The sequence below is a fragment of the Solea senegalensis genome, linkage group LG9, assembly GCF_019176455.1.
Source record: "Solea senegalensis isolate Sse05_10M linkage group LG9, IFAPA_SoseM_1, whole genome shotgun sequence".
Lineage (NCBI taxonomy): Eukaryota > Metazoa > Chordata > Actinopteri > Pleuronectiformes > Soleidae > Solea > Solea senegalensis.
Genome location: NC_058029.1, coordinates 17,136,485 through 17,160,696, shown reverse-complemented (window position 1 = coordinate 17,160,696; position 24,212 = coordinate 17,136,485). Strand labels below are relative to the sequence as shown.

The window sequence follows — 24,212 nt, the reverse complement described above, 5'->3', positions numbered from 1 at the left end:
TACAACAATGAGTGTAACAGCTCAGGAATATTTAGGACAGTCGACCTCCCCCCACCCCCGCTCTCCCCCTCAGACACTAAATTCACCATCAGTTCAAAAACCCAGTTAACTGTCTCTCCGCCGGTCTTTGTTTTCTTTCTTCATCTTCATCCTGCGGTTCTGAAACCAGATTTTCACCTGCCTCTCGGTCAAATTCAGGACTCTCGCTACCTCGTATCTACGATCCCGCGGGAGGTACATGTTAAACAGAAACTCCTTTTCCAGTTCGAGGATTTGGTGCTTTGTGTATGGACAGCGTTTTTTTCTGGTGGGCTTCGCGTGAAGCCAGTTGGACGATGGGTTATCTGGAAACAAGGGGAGGGGGGGGTCAAAAATAAATAAATAAGAGAAGACAGTTCAGTTAGGCCTTAATGCTGCCACAGTGTAGGGTTCTCAAACAAGAGGAGAAATGCGCGTGCCAACCGCATTAGTATTAGTAAACATTTTCTTGGTTTATTTTTCACTCTGCAACGTGCATTCTGAGGACTACATGGACACATCTCTGCCACAGTTCCTTTGTGCAATCACAAGGAGTGAATGAATATGCATGCATGAATATGCACTGATCTTAAACAATAGTGGCAATAAACCATTTTTACGCACATGTTTAGACGAAATCCACAACACACAAGACCATGACACTAAATGAACAAGCATTTCTGATTCATCCTTTTCTCCTCAATGTGAGCATGACTATAATAAGTAAAGCGCTGCGTTGCTTACTTGCTTCTATCTCCCTCTTCCCATCTGCTGACGGGCTGTCGTCAATGGTTTTAGACGTGGATGTGGTTTCGCACGGAAGCTCCGTAAGGGAAGCGCCGTTTTCAATGTCAGACAAAAGAGGTGTGTGCGTCTCCAAAGTTGTACATTCAGCACTCCCAATCAGAGGCTCGGGTTTGATCTCATAGTGCATGGCTGCCGACGGTAATCCCGTTAAACACAGGGACGCAGAGACCGGGTCCATCGCCCAGGAGCGCGTAAACATGCCATCGTTGTCCCCGCTGCTCGTGTAATGGTGATGTATGTAGGTCGGGGTGGCTGTGTTCGGAGGGTGGGCCGAGATGGGACTCCAAGATCCACCAAAAATAGAAGATTTCGTCTGCAAAGAACAAGATTCCTGTCCGCCATATTCGGTGAGCACCGCCTGCTCCACCCCTGCAGCTGATGAGTACCTCGGTGCCATATCTTCCTGCTCGGGAAGAACACGCGAGTCCACGTAATAACTCGTCCCCAGCGTCGACATTGCAAAAGAGGCAGGAAAAAAACTATATCGCGTTAGAGTCCTGCAATCTTCAGAAAAAGCAGATTCATTGCATGATATAATGTGCTGCGTTCCTGCACCAGCTTGCAGCTCAATGCGTCCAGTTAGTTGAACCTTGCCCAAGACTGGATAGGGCGCCCCAAACACGTGACCGTGGGACAGAACAATAAATAATAAATCAGCCTGCTGCTCAACTAAATGGCCACCATTTTCCCCCACCAGATTTTAATAGCAAATCCCCGCGCCTTTATTGGGAAATATTTCGTTTAATAAGCAATAAACGCTGGGATTTTTTTTGTCAAGACATGTTATGGCAGTGTAATCGAATACACTGTGGCTGTGACGTGACTCAGGCGTGATACTAATTTAAAGCATTTATTTGGGAAAATCAGACCACCTCTTCCTTTTAAAAGACTCAGTTTTTATATATATATAAAAAAAAAAAAACTTAATGAGATTATTTATTGTCCAAAATAATATAGTTAAACAGCGTTTAGCCCAATAATGTAATGACCTCCTTCTATAAATCTCTTGCTTTGGAAAGGAAATGATTTTAGTGCAACATTTCCGAGTTTTTATATAAGATAAAAACAAGCAAAGACGTGTTTAAGGCACCATTGGGCTTTTACAGTATCTAAACACATTGCGGGAGCGTTTCCAAGATGCACATTGCTGCTGTATCTGCAGGGCTGCGGCCGGGTTCCACTTTGAAGGCAATCTAAAACGGAAAGTGGGGTGAGGTTATTTGGGTGCTATATAACAGTCCCCTTTTTACCACGGGCAATTGGGTTGTTTTTCTTCAGGTTACAACCTGGCTGTCTAAGCTAAATATCACCAATAAAGCTCGGCCTTTGTGTCCTTTCTCTGGGCCAAGCAGACGCATCCGGCATTCCCTATGGCGAGGCAACTGGCGGACTTCAATGGTCATAACCGAGGCCTTGTCTGCCCTGTCCTGTCCTTTCCTCCTCTCCTGGACACATACAAGCCTTAATCCTCCCTTTCCCTGCCCGCGTCGTTCACTTCCTGCTGCTTAGATGCACACACTCGCTTCACATGCCATTTAGACACGTACGTGTTAAATTACATTCACGGTGAAAACTCTGTATCTCTATATGAAAACAGTACCATGGTTTCATAATGTAATAAAAGCCCACACAAAATAGTGTATGACTCACAGGCAGCAGTGCACTTTTTGTGGAGTAATCCATTTGGATTTTGAGTCTGTGCCAAATTATGAAAGAAAAATGTGATTAGTTATTAACAGTGATTCGCTTTTCACGATGCGACGACTTTTACTGGGGTAATCAAGGCAGTTTCGTGTTGTGGGAGCAATAATAATATAGCACAACAACATGAGACTACCTAAACCACTCAACAGTCCGCTCTCCTCCTCTGCAAAATCTGCTATAACCCGTTTTACTGACGCTTTTTACTGTTTTCCAGATGTGGAAATGATGTCGCTTTTTTTGCTGTAAGCTCTTGCCTGTAACCGTTTTTACAAACCTGTGAAGACGCAGAAAAGCAGGAAGCCAAACAACACCAGTCAAACTGTTTTAACCATTTTTAGTCATGCAGTCCATATAATATTAAATTTAGCGAATAAAATGTGAATATAGTATTTAATATTGTGTCATACAAATAAAACGCATCAGTGCTCAATGTGAAAAAACATATAATATAAATAATAACACAAATATTATTATTAACAATAATAAAATCACTGCTTGTTTACATAGTGTGTAGTTCAAAATATTCCATCAAACAAGAAGCGCTTTAGCTGCAGTGCACGGTCACCACAACACAATAATAATATTGTAATATTTATAATAGTCCACATAATTTATATATGATATTGTTTTTTGTGTGAATTTGTTCTACAATACAAATGAACACCACGCACTGTCCATGTCTTTCTGAATGAAGTAAGAAAGTCTACAGTTGCAGGGATGACTTTTATTAATTTGACCAGCAAAATGTGCAAATATTCATCAAACCTCTTGGGTTCTTTTAGCTGTCACACAAAGACCTACATGTAACTGTAACACAAGTATCCCAAGGTCTAGTCCAGCATGCAAACTCCAGAGTGATTCACTCGGGTTAAATATACAATATGTACAAGCCTGAAGCTCTGAAACATTGTGGTCACATTCTGAACATTGTTTTCTTTTAAAACACAACATTGGATCAACGTTACAAATGTAGCCATTTATAAATACACATCCACGACAAAATTAAAACAGACGTGAAAATAACGTTTTTGTCGAAAGAACAACAATCAATAAGTTAGCAGAGGGTAGGTCCCATTTTTTTCTCTCATAGTTGGCTGCAGGGGAGGCTGCACAGGCGCCCCGGCCATGGATGCAGGAGGGCGCCAGAGACGCAGACAGTCTCAGGAGAAACTGAAGTTGCTGGAGAGCTCTCTGATCCGATTCTCCCGGCTCATTTTTTTCAGTTTCATTCTCCTATTTTGGAACCAGATTTTGACTTGCCTGTCAGTGAGGTGCACACTGCGGCTGATCTCCAGGCGACGCTCTCTAGTCAAGTACATGTTGAAGAGAAACTCCTTCTCCAGCTCCAGAGTCTGGTGCTTGGTGTAGGGACATCGCTTCTTTCGGCCACTCTTTGCTGTGAGCCAATTAGCCGTACTTTCCATTTTGCCGTCTCCTGCAATGTAACGAGAACGAGGCATTACAGGTTATGAGGCAACAGGTGTGACAAATCCATTATACCTGTATGGCTTATAGAGGAAGATAAAGACATACTAGACCAGTAAAATTACAAATCCAAAGCATCACAAAACGACTTAGCTGATAAAACAATGGTCTCACACCATTACATGTAAAGCTGCAAGTTAGACGTATAAATTCTACAATATGACACCGAGCATGGATTATAGGGAGCCATAATGACTGATTCCTACTCGGATTTTACGCACAGCCAGAAAGCACTGTGGATTCCCTTATAAATGCAACTCAGCAGTTTATAGCAGACACTGCTATTTGCTACCGTTTAACAGCCTTAAACCACAGCAGCCTGTAGCCAACTGCGTCTTCATTAAGACATAAAACATAGCCTGCTCGGTCTCCTGAAAATATAGCAAGGCCTGTGCCACTGAAAGGACAAATAGAGACCAGTCTTGTGGGGAACACAGGGACTTTTATACAGACTGCACTGGAATTAGTGTTGCATTTTAATAAAAACCCTAGAATATTCCAAAAAACACGAGGATAATTCGTGTGATTTACAGTTGTGAAAATTTCACACTGTTGCGTGCAGATATAAATCACTGGGGCGAGTGTAAATTGCGTTGCAACAGGATACAGCACAGCTACGACAGCCTGTGTAATCTTAAAAGAGGAGCAATAAATAGCTCTGATCCTCGGCTCTGATTGGTTAAGTCACGTTCAATTTCACCTCACGCTTGATAAAGTGGTAAATAGATCGATTAACACACACCTGTGTGCGGCTGACCTAAATAATCCTGTGATAGTCAATCAGAAAATCAGTGATTCATCAGAGCTTTGCGTAAAAAAACACATGTGCATATCCACTTAGAAACTACTGTTGTTGTTTTGTTTTTTTAATCTATTTTCTGCTTTATTTTTTTTTTATTATTATGAATGGATGTCGACTCGTCACCTTTGATGGGCTTTTCTGGACACTCCGCACTGCACGTCTCAGCGGGCTCGGGGGAGGATGAGCTCTCGGAGGACAGGCGACTGTCCTCCTCTCGAGCTGGAGCGCACGGCGGAGGGAGAGGCGCCTCCTCGTGGCTCTCCCTGCGCTCGGGCTCTGCGGGAGCAGCCGGCGGCTGCGAGGAGGATTGGCTGTCCAAGCGGGCGGGTCGCTGCTGCAGAGTAAAGTGGTTCATGTTTGGCTGGACGTCATGGTAGAGCCTGGAGGACGTGTACGTCTGAGACAGGCGGAAGTACCCGGGAACCGGCACGGTGCTGCCGGTGACCGGGCATGATGCAGCGGAGTAAGAAATGTCATCTACTGTCGCTCCTTTAGGACATTTGTCAGACTCATAAAGACAATATGCGCCCTCCTCTTTTATACTCGGTGAGAAGGAGCACTGAGCCATGTGCTGGCCGCTGGGTTGATCCACACGGCAGGATCTCGACGTCTCCAGCCACGTCTCCATCCCTTGCACATACGGAGCAGATGAAGGGATCACGCTCTGGGTGCTTGGCTCGTTGCGCTTACCGATCCCCGGGAAACAAGAGCCACCGGAGAGTCCATATGAGTATTCCGACGTCGGTGGCAAATACACGCCGTTACTCTGGTAATACGAACCACTGTCGGTTCTCACGTTGATTAAGGAGTCCACGAAAAACGAATTTCCAGCTTGGTTGTTGGGGCATGTCATCGTTGTGGTATAATTTGACGGAGGATGAAGATAGCCCTTTCTGGCTGACATTTCTTGTGCAAAACATTGCTGAATAATTACCGATACTCACGCTTCTCACTGTAGCCTGCAGCCAATTAAAACACTAGGCGAGTACAGACTCCTCCCAGTCCGACCAGGCAGCTCCACTGTGCCATATATTTTCTTTTAGTCTAAGTAAAGAGAAAGTGTTGTGGGAAAGTGGTGCATCAGAGAGGTTTATAGGTAAAATCTTTAAATCTCTCCTGAACCGCGCACATCGAGTCTCGATCAGCACCTATGAGTCTGGAGCTGCTTATCTAAATTCAACATCACTTGACAAGTCGGTTGTTGAAAGCTGCCCCTGACAATTATGTACAATGCATTGCTTTATGGCCAGTTTTACAGCACTGTAAAAATGAAGGGTTCTGGAGTTGCCTCTGAGGAGCTCAAAGATCCAAAGGTCGAGGGACCATCATCCTGACTGGAGCTGTCCCGCTTATTATTCGCAGTAAAGGCTATTTTTACAAAGAGATTCCTGCTGGAATGTCCAGCAGCTTTGTGTGTACACACAGTTTCCTTCTGCCAGAGTGTTGGTCAAACAGGGACAAGGTCACCTCTGAGCCCCTCCTGCTTTGATGATAGTATACAGTGTGGATACTGTGGGTGCAAATTACATGACTACACGTCCAGTCACATCTTTAACTGCATGGAAATGAGGCTTTGCTGAGCATTGACAAAGGTGACACACGGACACACGCTGGAGTATAAGCGCCACAGCTGAACAATGAACAAAGCCCTAAAAATGCAGTGGAAACCAAGAGATGGCCAACAGCATAATAGATTGACCCACATTACTATTACATTACATTACTATTGCTATTATTGTCTAAACAATCATCTTAGAAATTAAAGAAATAGAGGACATTTTTTGGGGGAAATTAGTCTATCTTTTTTTTTCACACACACACACACACGAACACACACACACAATAAAATCAACTCCTCCAACAATCAATTTTACGCACAAATAAAACGGCTCATGTGCTTCTTTAATAGCAAAGTAGGGTTTTTTAAATTGCAAGAATAGTTCCACCGTGTCTTTTATTTAACATTAGTATTACTATTATTAGTTTAAATTATTACAATAAAAGATAATAGACCTACAAATCTGCTGAGGTAGAAACAAATATATATTTAAAAATGTTAACCACTGTTCAGTCCCCAAAAAAATACATACATAGAAAATATTGTGGAAATTCCAAATATTGTGAAATATGACCTAATATGATCCAATTAAAAATAAATAAGATCAACAGTCTGGCATTTGTTTTCGTTGTGTACACACGCGTGAATAAAAGGCATGTATTAAACTGTGTTTTTACCATTCAAATATACAAAAAAATAAACAAAAACTATTTAAAATAAATAAAAATAAGGGCAGACGCACATGTTTCCTGAAAAGACCGCCATTGTGTTTAGGAGCCTAAAGGCCTGCAGATTTAGGTCAGCCCTCATGTCTCCAAAGATGCGTTCACTGCCGCCTCCATTTTCCTTTAAGTCTGGAGCCAATGAGTCTACAAATGAGAGCTACACTTTATGTACAGCCATTTTATATGGCGTCAAAACGAGCAGCAGTCTGGCTGCATGTGGATGATAATGTTCATGATACTCTATTGGATTATCATTTGTGATGACTGAGCTGTTCCTGTATTTATTTATTTATTATAATGTTTTAGGTCAGACAGACATTTAAAATAATATAAATACAAATGTGTGGGGGAAAATGAGGATGAACTCGCGCGCTGTGCTAAAATTTCCCATTTCCCCACTGTTTATGTCAGCGCGCACGCCTTGGCTCTCTCTCACACACACACACACACACACGGATGCAACGAGCTGCATCCAAATATCAAAGTAAACAAATAATTTATATGGGACAATTCAAAGTTTCTAATTCCCAGGTTTACAGTGTCCACATTACATTTGAAGAACATAAACCCAGTTGAGTGTTTACAAAATGATGTATAATTTACATTTTAAAACGTATAGAGAAGATAAAAGTTAGTGAGCCACACCATGCTTGCAGTTTAGGCCCTTGTGATCTTATATCTCCGTGTGCATTAAGTCACCCCCAGGTCCATAACTTTGGCAGAACTGCAATGCGAGAAACTTGCACGAGATTTGATGGAAACAAACATCTTTTCTTGCGCTATTTACTTCCAGCAATTTTGCTGTAATGCTGTCATTATATCATCCCAGCTGCAGCTAAAATGAAGAACAGTGTCTCCACTTCAGTGACTTCCAGATGGAGATGAGGCAGAAAAATAGACACACTCCCTTAAATCGCATTAAGAACCCCACGTATACAGTCATAAAGTGGATATGCATACATTTCATTGCCTACCTTTAACAATGAAATCCTGACGTGTGGTGACACATTTTAAAGCAGCTGAGGCAAACTTCTTTTATATCTCAATTCACGGCAATGACATTGATCTGAGGAGCGCCTCCCAGTGGGCGAAGACGGCAGGCCCCGTGCACTGAAACGCCACGCAAATACAGAATATTCCTGCCGCGGTAAGATGCTGAAACAAATGACGCCGGAAAGGTCCGTGAACACAAGCTTTCAATGCTCCCAGCCGTTGTTTTTCAGCCCCTTAGTCACAGTTAATAACCTTGGTCTCAGACGCTTTATTGCACCACTCTCCAAATGCTCCAGACGAATCCACGTTTTATGGCCAAGTTACTGGAGCAACTGGGAGGATGTGCAGCAATCAAACCGAAATTCCTGGGAGCCTCACAGGATGCACGCTATATGGAAGGAGGCATCAGGGCCCTTATTAGCTTATGGCCGGCTATTTAAGTTGTTTTCATGGGCCTTGTAGTGGACATAAAGCCACTCCAGCTCAATTCGGACACTATTTTTACGCAGGCGTGCGTCATTTTAACCATAATCTTAGACATCTACATCACCCAAATCCACAGTCTGTTTAGTTGGCATCAAAAGTGTTGAGACTCTTAAGGATTAATGTTCTCCAGACAATAAATAACTGGTTGCAGAGTTATAGTGACGACTGTAATAGGGATCTGGAGTTTGTCATGTCTTCATTTGTTCCATAATGTCACTGTCTGGATGGAAACACACGCACTGGTGTCCAGTACCAGCACATGCCTTTAAATCTGATAACTTTGCGGGGGGGGAACAATTCAACCAAAATAGGTTTAAATCATTTAAAAGGTTGTGATCATCCATAAAAGTCATGATACGAACAAGTGTCAGAAAAGTGGAGAAAAGCACTAACAGGCATGGTGGGTCAAATCTCAGCCTCTGCGCGTCACATCTGAAATAAATGAAGCCTTTGTAAGGATATCAGATTATAACCTATCCAGATCAGATTCCCAGTCATTGGGGAATAAATAGCATCCGACATTAGTCTCGTACATCGGATCCGGTCCACGTGCTGGCATATAAAACAAAATACTGGATTAAGTTTCATTTGTAGCGTTTTGTGCTTTTATCAGCGGCCTCCCTTTGAATCTAAGTTGGAGATTTATCCAACTTTACGGCCAAGAGCTCAACAAAAAGAGCTTCAGCGCAGATGTTCAATATCTGAATGTAAATGCATGAAATCAATGAACTGGTATCAGGTGATTTAAGCATGTATTCTCTAACCATGTAGTCATTTTTAGGGGGGTAATGTGGTCACCAATGGTGCCAGGTGACATCTTTTAATAAATCCATAAGAACCGTTTTCAGTTTGTCTGAGTTGTGTTTGTACAATAAATAAAATATAAAGGGGGTGGGGGGGTGAGGAAACCACGAAGTAATGTCCAGGTTTCTGGTCACAAAAGTTGTGCGTCCGTGCGTTCATTTGTGAATTTTTAATTTAAAAATGGCAGAAAGACACTTATTTACAGAACAGTACATGTGTGCGTATAATGCGGTAATTAATTTCCATTTTAAAGACAGAAAAACAATTTTTTTTTGGAAAATGCAACACGGTAATCCGTGTGTTTAAATAGCCTATTATAGGCTAAAAGGGATTCAGAAACATTTGGTTCCCGCGTCAAACACGCAAACCACTTTACAATCTACAAAACTGTTGTTGGACCGGGAACGGAAAAATCAAAGTCCTGTATAATAATAATAATAATTATAATAATAATAATAATAATAATAATAATAATAAGGGCAATGTTGTTTAATGACAAAATAGCGTGTAAATACTAAAATTCTTTACAAAGTCTGGCACATTTATAAAAAAGACTCGCCATCTTGTCCAGGTAATGTTGTTGTAGACGGTCAGGGTGCACATGGCTGAAAGCCAGTGACAGTCTTTGTTCAGTTTTTATAGCAGGGGGTTTGTGGTGTAGTACTGTAAACGGTCTCTGCTCAGTTTCTTCTCCTTCATCCTCCTGTTCTGAAACCAGATTTTGACCTGGCGGTCTGTCAGGTTGAGCATCCGCGAGAGCTGCAGACGCTTCTCTTTGTTGATGTAAACACTGAAGAAGAACTCCCGCTCCAGTTCCCTGATCTGATATTTGGAGTATGGACACCTTTTCTTGCGCGTCCTTTGACCACCTGGAACACAACACGAGGCAAAAGTCACCATCAACATACACGTTTTATAGATGCATGAAGAATCTGAAATGACTCTCTCTTTCTTGTTTTGAGTGGAGGTGCAGCTGTGGAGTTCAAGTGTTTCCATCCGCTCATACACGGCCACACTTGTAAACAAAGACTGGACTTGATAGTGGAAGGTGTAGGACATGAGGGACTGTAGAAGGTGTGAGAACATATACATATATATATATATATATGTGTGTGTGTGTGTGTGTGTGTATATATATATATATATATATATATATATATATATATATATATATATATATACATATTCAAAAAAGAATCAAACTCAATCTGTCTGTTTTGTTTAAGAGTGCGGACTCTAATGAAAACATACTCAAGCATTATGCATAAAAGCTTTTATTTACTGTCCGCCTGTGCCTTCACTGTGTGTAAAAACAAGCTCTTGTGTCTGTGGTGGTGAAGCACATTCCTTCCATGAGAAGAAGTTGTTGGATTCAATCCTCAAAAATCCAGTGAATCTGTAAATATTTAAATAAGGATCAGCGTAAATCTGACCCAGAGCCAAATCAAAATGCCTCAGCAGTCACTTCACAACACACATAAATATGATGACCAAATTCATTCTAATCACATGGATAACAAATATGAAGGATTTGGAGTGGATTTGTAATACTTGGATTGTTATTTCACTCGTGTATGAGGCTAGTGTTTAGCATATAAAATTATATTTTTTAAACACTAATTAGTCTATATAAAAACATGTGAAGACTCAGATGTAGGAAACGTGGATATATAGTATGAAATATTGGAGGACAAGCTTAACGTCAAAGTCTTCACGGCCAATTTCAATCCCAAGCACGTGATCTTGTTTATAACATAGTTTTGTTATAGGGTAAATCTGCAGGGCCTCCATAAACCTTACGTGCATATAAAACTGGCATATAAAACGCTTTTAAGAGATTTCTGTCCTTCTTGCATGCATGGAGTAAGGAGTAAGACTATACTCACTGCTGCCTCTGCCCTGCTTCTCCTCGCTGCAGTGGCCGGAGGAAGACTTGGGGCTGCAGCTCTCTGCCGAGTCCGAGGCTGCGCCGGTGTGATCCGGGACGGGGCTTGTTTTGGCTGCGTGTCTGTCCGTTTCTGCTGCGTGTGCTGTGGCTGTTGTTGTTGTGCTACCCTCCGCGCTCCCGTAGGCCGTGTCGAAGAACTGGTCGAACGCCTGCGGCAGGACACCGTTCCTGCCAACGCTGCCATAAAATCCCGGCGTCGGGTTGGAGGAGCCGGAGCTGCTGCTGCTGGCGCCGGAGCCTCCTTTCACCAGGATCTCTCCTCCTCCCCGTGCGCTCGGGTTTGTCCAGCCGTCCCTGTGCATGATATCCTCCGTGTAGCAGTGTGACAGGCTGCCCCTGCCGTGGTGCCATTTACTGGAGGCATCGATGCCATAGTCTCTGAAAGCCACATCTCTCACGGACGGGACCTGTGGCAGCGCTGAGGACTGGTAGGAGTAGGTCACGGGGCAAGACGACTGGCTTTGGGTTAAATAGTGAGGGAGACCCGGGAAGTCTGCTCCGGAGACGTAGTAAGTGCAGCTCGGTAGATACATATTAGAGCCAGAGATCCGCTCATCAAAATCCATATTCTGGTGCCTTAATGGAAACGTCCTACAATCATCCTCGCGTAGTTCCTCCGCGGCGCTGCTGCGCTCCAGTCACTTAGAGGCAGACTGGTGGAGCACAAATCCTTAGACTTACAAGCTGACGTGGGGATCCATCTCTATCCATTCCTGAGGGCCAAAGCCATGTGACCACTGGCACAAAATGACAGATAGCCTACGCCTCAACGTGTAGGCTATATGAGTCAATGAGTTTATGAAGAAGACCTTTGGCTGTACGGGGAAGGGAAAAATACTGAAAAGGAATTTTGCGTCCACCCAAGTTTTGAAGGAGCTAATACCTTTATAGCGGATCCCTCACACGATCACCATAGATGAATTGTGTGTGTGTTAGGTCTTCACAGCTGAGTGTGAACTATATGATCTTTAAATGACCTCGTTACAACAAAGAAGTTCACAACACACTGCTTCACTTGTCATTTTTTTTTAAACAGATACCGTTTACTTTGCAAACGTCACCCTCACCTTAACCCTAACCTTAACCTCTGCAGACATCTGCGCGTGCTTTTAGAGATCACCTTTTGGATCATGCATGAAGGTCATTCGTGTGTAAATGGTATAGGATGCCACACAAGTACGTGGCTAAATTCTCACATTTAGAGGTCAACTGGTAACATGATGTTTTATAGGATTAGGATTATTTAAAAACAAACATTTCCAACCACTTTGTAATTGAGCCAGTGTTTGTACATTCGCACTCTGTGTGTAAATATAACACTTTGACTATCTAGACAATCTGTTGTGGCGCAGCAATGCGCGTCACCATGCTGCACTTCGACCAGGAATCAGTCCAGTCTGGCACACGGAGCGAGGACAAAGACAATAGACTGTGTAAAGGCATGGCTTGGTAATCTGTCGCCTGAGTGGAGCAACATTCTCATCTCTATTAAAGCATGTGAACTAGTCTGAAACACAACACAACAGAATGATGTTTACTCCGTAGTTTTTACCTGTTTATGTCAGAGTTGATCAGCCTTTATGTTAAAATGATGCACTAAACCATTGTATTATTTCTTACACCATATTAAGCTACTTATTTCAGCACATTTTACGCACAGGATCCTTCATTTTTATTACTGTATTTTGCATTTTATTGTGTTTTATTCTTTTATGTGACTACCGGTTTTACCTTTTTGCACGAACGACGTTTTAAAAAATTCACTTTGACTTGATGACTTTATTTGAAATCTGCAGACTTATCGAGCACAAAGTGCTTTTAAGGATCCATCTTGTGCAGATTTCTTTTAAATATAAACAGGTACAAACTGGAACTGGGATGAAGTTCACGTGAGGGTAATCAGCTGAAATATATATGTACATAGGCACGAGGAGGCACGCGTTTAATGTTTAATGTAAACATGCCGATGCTGTTTATAGGCTATGAATAATAAAGGTATTTGCCCATGGGGCTCCCGTCCAGTCCGTCCTCTCTTTGCAACGCCCAATATAAACCGTCGGACACGGGCTATTTCCCGCACACTTCAATACATTTTCATTTGTCATCAGTGCTGAGTGTAAGTGGGTGCATGTGTCACGTGTCACTGATCCTACCATGCAGCCAATTTTCAGAATAGAGTCCAAATTCACTTTCCATACATCAAAGACTGGATTTGTCATTAGGAGTCTGTTATATTTCACTCTGTCCAGGTGTTTTTTTGTTTTTTTTGCTGCTGCTTCACTTCACTGTCTGAGCCTCATTCAACGCTGTGTGAGACTGTTATTCACGCGGTGATTAAAATCGTCGCATGTAGTAAAAACGAAAGTAATTCTTGTTTTTATTCTGCGGTGGATTATTCACTCGCGCAGCCACAGCCTCTGCGTTTAGGCCGAGGCTCTGCAGTAAAAGAGTGGCCCACTGTGTCACATTAAACCTTTCCTCCCTCTCATACAGCAGCCTTTTCAACCACTGAATATGTGGAAAGTGAAATAAATAAACACAATACACGTGTATTCACATAACAGTAACTAACAGACAATGTGTAAAATAAAAGCTCTATAGCTATTTGCTCTATAGCAAAACAATTAAGCAAATACGTTTTTATATATAATTGGATTTTTTTTTAACGGTAATCGGTGCAAATATTTTTATACAGTTTTTGGCAATGTTTTACAGTGAACGATAAATAATAAAATGAAATACAAATAAATAGCGCTCGTTTTGCAAAGAAAGTGTTTTAGGATTAATATGAACGTTGAGTTTTCTTTGTTCCCCTGAAGTTTCTCTCGACACTTGTTGGACTGCATGAAAACCTGTGTGCGCCTCCTCTGACTCGGTTCCTGGTTCATTAGACAAGGAGTAAAGTTCTAATATTTGGTTGAAACGAATCATATAGTTTTAGGGCCCAGTCTGTTACGTTCATGCGTAATAACAGGCCTATGTATAAAAACAAAACAAATAATAATACAAAAATAGGAGAATTTACAATGTGGAAATATTTAGTGTTATGTGGAAATAACACTAACAATGAATAACTATTGTATTAAAAACGTTGTAAATCGGTACAATGACAGTCGCTTTAACCTGCTTTTAAACAATGTTATAAGATATAGAAGAAGGCTATAATTGTATTGTACTTTTAAACAAATCAAACGACATATTTAGCAATTCGTCCACTTTAATAGTCGTGTTCCACAGAAACGATAAAGTAGATGAATAGCTGAAATTAAGGCGTTTTCAAAGGTCTGTCAGAACAACGACTGTAACATACGAGTTTTTAATCAGAAAAATAAAAAACAAGGTTTTCTGTTCTCGATTTGGAACAACAATCGACCTGTTTTACTTCCCCCACATAAAACTATTCTCGTGTTCCAATCGCACATTGTTTCTTACGTTAAATAATAACAGTAATAATGATAATATTCATATGACTTCATTATGAAAAACAATGTGTGCAGCACATGTGAGGGAAAAAAAACGCATGCACACAAACTGCTGAATCCTGTTTCATGTTTCGTGTCATGGAGATGTGAGGAAGCTGAGAAGAGAGAGAGAGGAAGATGGAAGCTTCAGTCTGACAGCACCTGGGGTGTGTGTGTGTGTGTGTGTGTGTGTGGGGCGGGGGTCTCCGGATGTAGGGTGGACGATGTGGGGTGGGTGGGTGATGTTTTACAGCTGAAGCTGCTGTAAAACACTACTTAAAAACCTTAATAAAACGTTCTAATCCTGGTGCCAGCGCCTTCCAGGCAGCGTGATGTATATGTGTTTGTTTGTTTGTTTGTTTGTTTGTGAACAGTGGGATTCCCCTCCACACAGAAATTGTATTTACAAATGCGTTTGATATAGAAACAAATGACTTGTCTCTTCTTGTCTGAAGTTCACTGCACAACATTCAAAACATCCCATCCCCCCCGAGAACAACCAACACACGCACACAGACACGCACACACGAAAAAAACGAAAAGAAAGGGGAAATGCTTTATATCAAAAGTGGTTATGAAACTAGTCATGTTGAATGAAGCTTTATTTTCGTTGCGTCTGTTCTGTTTGGTTTTAGTGTGTCTTTAATGTCTTTGTTACTGTGTGAATTTTATTGGCTCTAATTTCCTCCCCGGAGAATGGAAAGATTTAAACTCAACATCAAAGCAAAATGTCCACAACAACTGTTTTTACACGCATGTCTTGGCATGATGTGTCACTTTAATTATTATATATGAATATTAGTGGACTGGTGGCGCACGTCAGGCCTGCAGCATCCACCGGAAATGTTAAAGTGAGCTGCATTAACCCGTTTCAGCTGTTAGGGGGAGCAATGACACCGAAGAAGAGAGAGGAAAGCACTTGTGTTGCAGGATCCACAGAGGAAGCTCTCAGTCTCCATCACTGACGAGTATTCATCAAAACTCACAAAAATGTGAGAAGCACAGCTCGACAAGAAGTTATTCCAAAGTGCTTTAGATCACAAACCCATGTGTGAACATGAGCAGCATCCAGACTTCTCTACAGCGATAAACTTCTCTGCTATTGTTAGTTAAATGACCCAGACTGAGCTGAGAGGCTGACACTCACCAGAGGTTGCTGCCTCCTCACATGACACTAACTATCAGGTTCAAATACAACCGGAACCTGCAGGCCATAGTTTATCAAGAGGAGCTGGACAGTTCAGAGGTCAGTGCACATGTTCCCTGCTTCTGTCTATATGTACAACCGTGAGCTGCTCACGGATTTAATGGATGAATTCATCCTATAGTTCATCTTATTGTAAATGTCATAATATCAGTTGTGAGAACAACGGAAAATATCTGTGCGTAAAAGTGGGATAAAATTGTTTATATCCTGCTAAACATTTGTCGGTTTTTAATTTATTTTGTAAACGACGGACAAATCAGTTAATGAATTTACACAATACAATAAAAATACTCTGCACTCGTTATACACTGATTTAATCGCTTTTATTTCAAAATAAAATTGCGCTTAATGTCTTTTGGAAATGACATTTGAACTTCACTGAAAAGTGTATCCCATCGTTGGCAGACGTGTAGTTTATTTTAAATGAAGCGATTAAAAAATGTTTAATCCTTTATTTCCCCCATTAATTTTTAAGTGTAAGTCCAAGTATTTGTAACATATTTTTATGTCATTCTGCACAACACATTACTTAATACGTATATTACACTAAACATCCGCGAATCATATTTAAGTTGATATTATTAGTTGTATTAATAACGTCAACAACCATAATAATCCAGTGATTTTAAAACAACAACAACCTGTTATCATATTTATCAACTGGTTCTGAGTTGTGACCTTAATGTTTTACATACATTTTAAAAGAATCAAATGAACACATAAATGAGTATAGGGATCAGCTGACTCATTTATTAATAACAAAAAAAGTAAAATGAGTAAAACCAGCGGAGCAAACGTCAAACTAACTGACAAATACACCTGATCTTAGAGAACATTGTGATGCGAGTCACCATCTTGTCCTGTGTTTAAATATGAAGAAAAGAAAAAGAAAAGGAGACACACACACAAATATAGAAAGAGCAAGAGATTTGCTCAGCTATCTTTAAAAAAAACAAAAAAACGTATGTTTTTAAGGACTCGCTTTGACTTCCATTCATTTACAAACAAACATTATTATCACTAACATTACCCATAACCTGTTAATGCCTAACCCTAATGTTAACCAAATCACAATTCGTCTAAGAAATTTAGAAATTAATTTCTGCCTTATTAGGACCAGGTTTTGGTCTCCATGAGGACTACTGGTCCTGACAAGGTCAGTGTTTATGCCACAAAAGGTCCTAAACAGAACACACAGACACACAGACACACACACGAATGCATGGAAGCAGAGATAAAGTTGGTCAGCAGTTGTGTTGACAACGCTTCGCCACTAGATGGCAACATTGAGCCTCAGTGGCAGAGCCTCAGAGGAGGCTGAGTCCTGAAGGCCTGCTGGCCTGTGAACAACACCATCAGTTTGGGGATTAGTCTATAACCAATTATAAATGATATTAGTCAAACCATAAGATGAACTCTTGAAATGTCATTTAAAAAAATAAACAGAAATAAATGTGTTCATTTTAGACTCGACAAGATGAATGAAAATGACAAGCCCGCACGTTGTCTCTCAAACATTTATTGTCAAAAACTTCTGGTTACTGCAGTTGAAAAAAGGGAGAATAGATTAGCTGGAGTCAGATAGTATTGACATGTTTAAATACACTCTTTCAGCGCTTTCATGAAGAAAAAAAATAAAAAATCTTCATGCGAATTATTCTCAACAAAAAGCACCCTGTTCAGAAAAGACGTCACGGGGACAAAGTGAAGGGAAACGACTGAAAATATTCAGATTGTTTGATGAAGTTTCACCAGATACTCACTGATTACCAAATCCACTGAAATGAAAATGACATTTCTAAAGGCAGATATGTCTAACCTCATTTTAATAAACCTTTAACCGTTCTATCTATTATAAGAGAGGTATTTGATGTATCTTTCTTTTTATTATGAATGAATGGTGAAAACATCTTTCTTCTAATGAATTATGTGTTTGTCCTTTTCCATTTACTCAGCCTCGATCACTGAGTTTGTTTTCTGTTGACTCTGTCACAAAATAAAAGCTCTAATTGATTCAGGTTTTCAGTTTTCATCTGATTATGTTTTTATTATGACGCGCAGGAGGATGTGTTGGGAGGTCTGAGGCCTCCAAAGCCATAAATTCTTATAGTTTTTTGCAGGAGATCACACGCACACACACACACACTCACACACATCCGTCGCAGAATCACTTTGGTCAACATGTTGCAAACCGTTTCCGATCTCCTGTCAACAGGCCGCAGGTTCTGGATCCAATTAAAATGCGAGGAGGGAAACGTGTGCGTCAAAACAGAGCCACTCTAGCGTCAAAGAAAAAACAGTTCATATTGTAATAAATTATATCTGAGTTTTTTGGGGAGAGGGAAACGCATCCATTTCCGCCTTACAGTATCTCCTCTCAGTATCTCCACGCTAACTGGAGCTCTTGAACTTATTCACGATTTTCTTCTCCTTTACGCGCCGGTTCTGAAACCAGATTGTCACTTGTCTCTCTGTCAGATTTGTCTGCGCGGATATCCGTCTCCTCTTATCCTTGGTGATGAATTTGTTGGTGGTGTACTCCCTCTCCAGTTCTTTGAGCTGCACCTTGGTGTAAGGCACGCGCTTCTTTCTCCCTCGGCGGATGGAGCTGTCTCCAGCAGATATCGAGTCTGTGGAGGGGAGAGGAAAAGGAGATGCAACGTCATATTTCAGAGCACCAGGGAAAATATTTGCATTAATATTATTTATTTTGTTTACACAGATTAGCACTGATTCCATTTATTTGTAAAATACACATTTCCCAGATTGGGACCTATTCTATTCTATTCTATTCTATTCTAAATGCTGCTTGTTTTTATTTAAAGGGGACGAAAAACAACAGTTTATGTTTTCAAGTTCAACAGTTCTTAATATATTTCATGTTGACATCTTTTATTGGCAGATGTTGCACTGGTTGGATTGTGAATGTGCAATGAAAATAAGGATTTTCTATTTTCATTTTCATGGCACAAAATACAGAGGAAACACATTCTACGTCAGATGTTACACAGATTTTCAGTTACATTTCCTATTAACACGAAGATTGCGGCAAAACTGCCTCGGATTTACCTTGTATCGTGGATTTCCACAGAGAATTCGACTGTGGCTGCTCCTTGGTGCAGTAAACCTGCCCACTCCAGCCGTTGGTGATGGCCCATGGCTGGTAAGGCTCCATGGGCAGCAGGGATTCATGCCTTGGCTCAGATGGAGCACTGAGCGCAGGCACGACGGGGACATCCAGGTAGCTGGGCTGGTATGGAGCAGAGGAATATCCCTGGTAAAAAGCAAATTCCTTGGCCCTGTTGGAGAACTCCTCACCCGACACAGAGGAGTCCATATATTTATCGCCATAGCCGGAAGGCTGTGCGCAAGGCTTGACGCTGCTGTGTGACATCCTGCATGGGTAACTGTAGCTGCTGCCAAAATATCCATACGGCAGAGACGCATTGGGTGAACTCTGAGTGGCAGAACAGGGACTACATTGTTTGCCAGGCTCCCCCATGCCAGAGACTGGCACCTCACTCGCAGTGTAGGTGGTGCTGGGAGCCAGTGAGGTTGGATGCGCTAGCAAATTCCTGCACTGGTTTGCAGCAAAATTACCTCCAGTAAATCCGTCCATGTTCTTGCTTCTCTCATCCAAAGCGCTGTCGTAGACAAACATCACCGGGTCAATCCAGTGCGGGTGGAGGAGCAATGACGCGGTCATAGCACGCCCTACATCGAGACGACCAACTCTTTTTCAAAATCCCCTCAACTGAGCAGAGACAGGAGAGAGCAGGGACTCCGGCAGAGTAACGATAACCAGCACGCCTGAGTACATAAAGATCGCGAGGTTATTGGCCAGAGCCAAGCACGTGATATGCAAAGGAGATGATAAACGTCTAGACATCAGATAACGCAGATCAAGCGGTGTGTGTGTGTGTGTTTGTGAAGATGCTGAACATGAGTGTAATCCACGTTTTTATACAAACAGGACCTTTATGTATTTTTTATCCACTCTGGTGTGAAGCTGGGGCGTGAATCTGCACAGAGTGCAAACACAACAGGCTTTTAGGAGGAACTGTGTCAAACATGGCGTGAGAAAAACCTGTGAGTGATACATGTACTTATTTCTCGGATGAACCCATGCGCAATTACGCGTGCCATAATACAGTTACTGTATACAGTATTTGTGATATTTGGTTAGACATTGTGTTTTGGGTTAGAACTCTGTTTTCTGTTCAAAGTGCAGACATGTTTATAATATGACAACATGTTCTAACATTCTCTAAACGTAGCTTAAAACATTGGGACAATTACGCATGGGGATTTTACAGACAGAAATACTTAATTTCCATTCAAAACATGTGTATGAAAAGATTTAGAATTCAAACATCTTCACGTTTGGCTCAGTTCCGCGTCAAACACGAGTTCGGTGTCCATAAAGGAGCCAGTGCTCGCCACATTTGGCTGCTTTCTTCCTCACATACGCATCGGCTGGAGGCCAAGGTCAAGTTGAAAGTTGCAGTCTGGCCAAACAGGCACCTCGCTCCAGGAAGGAAGGCCCGAGCTGGAGAAGAGGGGACTTTTTTTTATTTTTCTGTGTATTCTTTTTTTTCCTTCTGATTTTGGCAGTGAGATTTATTATTTTAAATAGACAAAAACTCAGCTCTGTCTGGTTCGTTGTGCTCGTCTTGCGGGGAAATAAGCAGGGTGTTTTCTACAGAGACGTGGCTCTTGCTTTCTTGTACGCGGTGAGTTAGTTGTTCAGCCTGCATTAGGCTCAGTGCGGTTAATGCCAAATATGAAACAACAAACAATAATAATATTAATAAAAAAAAAATCCACACCTTCTCTCATTTTTCCTTTACATTCCTATTTTTTTGAAGTGAGACCACAGGCCCAGAGGAATGTTTTTCAACTAAATCGAAGCACTTTTTTAATGGCGTTTCCCACCTTTTGAGGCTGTAAATCTTTATGGCCCAAGTTCATAGCCTGTAGGCAGGAGTAAGTAGTCTGCTCACTTCAGGCAAAACAAAGATACACAGACTTATGTTTTTCACGCTACCGAATAAGTTCAAGTATAATTTCTGCCTGTCCTGAGCGACCTTTTATTTATGAGCAACACTGAATTTGAACAGACCAGTGTCTTTAGGAAACTGAAATATACTAAATAAGCGTTTGGTCAGCGCGTCGTTCACGAGACGCTATGATCGTGTATAGGCTAAGTCGTGTGTGGCTGATAAAATAGCTCATTTCGATTTGAACACACACACACGCACACGCGGCTCTTTTCCATAAGTGAAAAGCTGTCATTTCTGTCAGAGCAAATAATAATGACCATATAGACATTTACAATACACTTTCATTAAAATCGAAGCAAAACAAAATACAATATTTTTAACCATGTATGAAATGCACAAATAATAAAAAAATATAATTAAAAGTCACATTATTGTATAGTATAGTAAGTAAAATTAAGGTATTACCTTAATGATTTAAAAAAAGCATGTGCAATTTACTTTGATTTTTTTTTAAAAATGTGAATGTGTTAATAGCTGTTTAATAACAAAAACTGGATTGTTTCTGTTTTTATAAAACACCGTAGACTGAACATTAAATCTGATCTGGTGACGCTTCAGAGTGCAAAATTTGAATTAAATTAAATTACATTGCTGTAAGTGGACATAAATGTACTTACATTTGCACTTATCCACAATCCATTCCGTTCCTAATGGCCTAAACGCACAATCAACAACACGCATCACTTTCCTGTTGGTAGAAACTATCTGCAAATTGGACTCGAAAATAGACAAGATGTAAATGCATCCACTCTGCGTTAGAAAAAAACGAAAAACCCAAAGAAGATTATCGGATTATTCAGACATACGTGGAAATGAGATGGCGTGCGGATTATGTCAGGGCCTCACAGTGTGTGTGTGTGTGTGTAACTCCAGGCCTCGGACCAAAGCAGTGTCTGTTTGCAGGACCCATCAAGTGGATGACAACACGGCTCTTAGCCTACAGTGCTTAATGGACTTTTTATGGGTTCGTCTTGTGATCGCATGACCTGCGGCACCTCGGCCCCTCAGTGGCTCTAAGCAGAAAACATCAGAAACACGCCGCTCTCATGGTCAGGTCTGGTCCAGGTCTGATCTAGGTCTGGTCTTAGCGAGACAGAAGAAGAGGCCCAGATCCCCCACACACACACATCCATGCGGCATGATGCAACAGCCCATGTTTGTGGATTATTTGTAATATGAATTAAAGGAATGTTGTCAATCTGCGTTGGAATATTTGATGCATATTTAAATAAACATCAAATAATACAGTACAGTATTGTACGGGTTTCATCTGCAGCAACACAGTCTGACCCTGGAGGCAAATGCTTGTTCAGTTTAACCAGCGGGACACGATGCAAAGTAGAACATTTGGGAACTATTTACCAAAAGCAACGCGTGTCCAAAAATAGCTCTGTTTTCCTCTGCTCACACAATGGTATTGTCTTTTCTTTTCTGGCACAAAAAAAATGTAAATAGCGACGCGCAAACGATGAATCAGTCGAAAATCCCTCCCCAGTTTTCCAGTTTTCAGACTCTTGCAGCCAGTAGAAATTATCGGTCAAGTTCTACTGGCTGTGCAGTGAATACATATGTCACAACGTTCTTCACCTCTTCACTTGTCTTTATTTCCTAACATAATGATTTCATATGACACTCTCAATTCCACAGTAACCAGTTCAAATGTCAAGAGACACAATCGCCAAGAAACAGAAAAGCTGAAAAAATAAAGACATTTTCCTCAAACAATAGATATAGTTCACAAATAACATGATGGCATTATCTTTGTATGGTAATAGTTCCACAACACAAAGGCTTGGTGATGACAAAGAGTTAGTGTTGTAATGAGGAGATATTAATGTTATTTCTAGTCATCAAGGTAATACACTTTTAATTATCATGTCATAAAGTTGAAATTTATCCTCCATGTTGTATGCAATACTGTTCATATGTTTGCTGCACGGACTGGATACATATGGTCACACACTTGTCCTTCACAAGTGTGTGACCACGTGTATCACAGTCTCTGCCTTATGGATAATCACACTAATGGTAGCCTGTAGTGATTATACTTACCAATTTAATAACTTTAAAATAGCATTATTACTGAAACACTGTTTAAATTCACTCCATTATTACCAATATTTCATATCAGAATTCAGATAGATCACGAGATTACCTCTCTGTCTTAAAATGACCACACAATTACCATGTTGTTACTAAACTGTAATGTAACATGTTGCCAGCTGAACAACACTGAGCCTTAACAAACACATATAATGATGACACAATTTCCCCACCACTCTGAGCAGTTTCAGCAAAGCGGTCTCCAAATCTGCCACTGCCTGACTTCTAATCCTGTGAATCCACAACCTCACATCTGACAATGGACTTGCTTATAAAAGGGAGAGGAGTGTTTCATTTTAAAAAGGGTAGATCACATAGGAAACATGACTTCCGACAGGAGAGAAGGGCTCACAGTATGTGCCAAGCTGCTTGGAGGTCTCAAAAGTTTGAAAAAAAAGAAAAAGGAAAAAGAGAGAGAAAAGAAAAGGAAGTAATCAGGATGAAATGCACCCTAACTAGACTGCATGTTAGTCCTGTGCAGGGCCGGGCCTGGTAAGGCAGTGGACGGGGCGAAGGCTGACATTATTGGCCTTCCTCCTCCCTCAGGAACTGGAAAACAGAGGAGAAATCTTTACTGGCATAACCACGTGCACACATCATGCGGTAGATCTGATGGGCTAAGGAGCCGAGGGGCACAGCAGTCTTTGTGTTTGTGGCTGTGCTCTGTGCAAGGCCCAGGTCCTAAAAACAAAAAGGAAAACCTCAGATTAGAAAAAAAACTATGGACATTCAACTCAAAACCAAAATCCACGCATTGTGAGTAAGTTTGTTTTTTTTTCCAGACAAAAAAGAAACATAATCAAATGTTTACAGAAGAAAAACAGTTTAAGTCCCTGCTACATGCATGACATTTTAAATAAGCCACTTACAAACAATTTCACATCAAGGCCATAAAATATGCTTGATAGTATGTGTTGCCCTCGTCATCAATAACAAACTAACTTGTGACATCTTTGGGGAAACACTGCACTGAAATGCAGGCCAGGGAAATGGAGTGTAAAATTAGTTCAAACTGACCTTAGCCATCAGCTGGGTGCCAAAGCCTCCC

The 24,212-nt window shown here is 41.2% G+C and overlaps 5 protein-coding genes across 5 annotated transcripts in view; all 5 read right to left on the bottom strand.

Moving 5' to 3' along the window:
* Window positions 1-63: 63 nt before the first annotated feature.
* On the bottom strand, window positions 64-1,682 carry hoxa9b (homeobox A9b). The gene is made up of 2 exons (XM_044034539.1): window positions 763-1,682; window positions 64-344 (listed from the first exon to the last, which is right to left on the bottom strand). Exons 1-2 carry the CDS (start codon window positions 1,280-1,282, stop codon window positions 106-108), a joined length of 759 nt encoding a protein of 252 aa, XP_043890474.1. The 5' UTR covers window positions 1,283-1,682; the 3' UTR covers window positions 64-105.
* Window positions 1,683-3,233: 1,551 nt separating this feature from the next.
* hoxa10b (homeobox A10b) lies at window positions 3,234-7,998 on the bottom strand. The gene is made up of 2 exons (XM_044033386.1): window positions 4,940-7,998; window positions 3,234-3,964 (listed from the first exon to the last, which is right to left on the bottom strand). The coding sequence occupies exons 1-2, from the start codon at window positions 5,718-5,720 to the stop codon at window positions 3,690-3,692; spliced, it is 1,056 nt and encodes a 351-aa protein (XP_043889321.1). The 5' UTR covers window positions 5,721-7,998; the 3' UTR covers window positions 3,234-3,689.
* A 1,538-nt stretch (window positions 7,999-9,536) lies between these two features.
* Window positions 9,537-12,301, bottom strand: hoxa11b (homeobox A11b). The gene is made up of 2 exons (XM_044034522.1): window positions 11,269-12,301; window positions 9,537-10,251 (listed from the first exon to the last, which is right to left on the bottom strand). The coding sequence occupies exons 1-2, from the start codon at window positions 11,894-11,896 to the stop codon at window positions 10,019-10,021; spliced, it is 861 nt and encodes a 286-aa protein (XP_043890457.1). The 5' UTR covers window positions 11,897-12,301; the 3' UTR covers window positions 9,537-10,018.
* A 5,200-nt stretch (window positions 12,302-17,501) lies between these two features.
* On the bottom strand, window positions 17,502-19,754 carry hoxa13b (homeobox A13b). Its single transcript, XM_044034543.1, has 2 exons — window positions 19,068-19,754; window positions 17,502-18,628 (listed from the first exon to the last, which is right to left on the bottom strand). The coding sequence occupies exons 1-2, from the start codon at window positions 19,702-19,704 to the stop codon at window positions 18,390-18,392; spliced, it is 876 nt and encodes a 291-aa protein (XP_043890478.1). The 5' UTR covers window positions 19,705-19,754; the 3' UTR covers window positions 17,502-18,389.
* Window positions 19,755-22,643: 2,889 nt separating this feature from the next.
* The window catches only part of hibadhb (3-hydroxyisobutyrate dehydrogenase b), a 7,947-nt gene continuing 6,378 nt past the window's right edge, over window positions 22,644-24,212 (bottom strand). Inside the window, exons 7-8 of the mRNA XM_044035144.1 lie at window positions 24,182-24,212; window positions 22,644-23,845 (exon numbers count right to left, since the gene is read on the bottom strand). The exon at window positions 24,182-24,212 is cut by the window's right edge and continues 126 nt beyond it. Coding sequence (XP_043891079.1) covers window positions 23,687-23,845; window positions 24,182-24,212 — 190 coding nt within the window. The 3' untranslated portion in view covers window positions 22,644-23,686. The remainder of the gene's footprint in view (window positions 23,846-24,181) is intronic.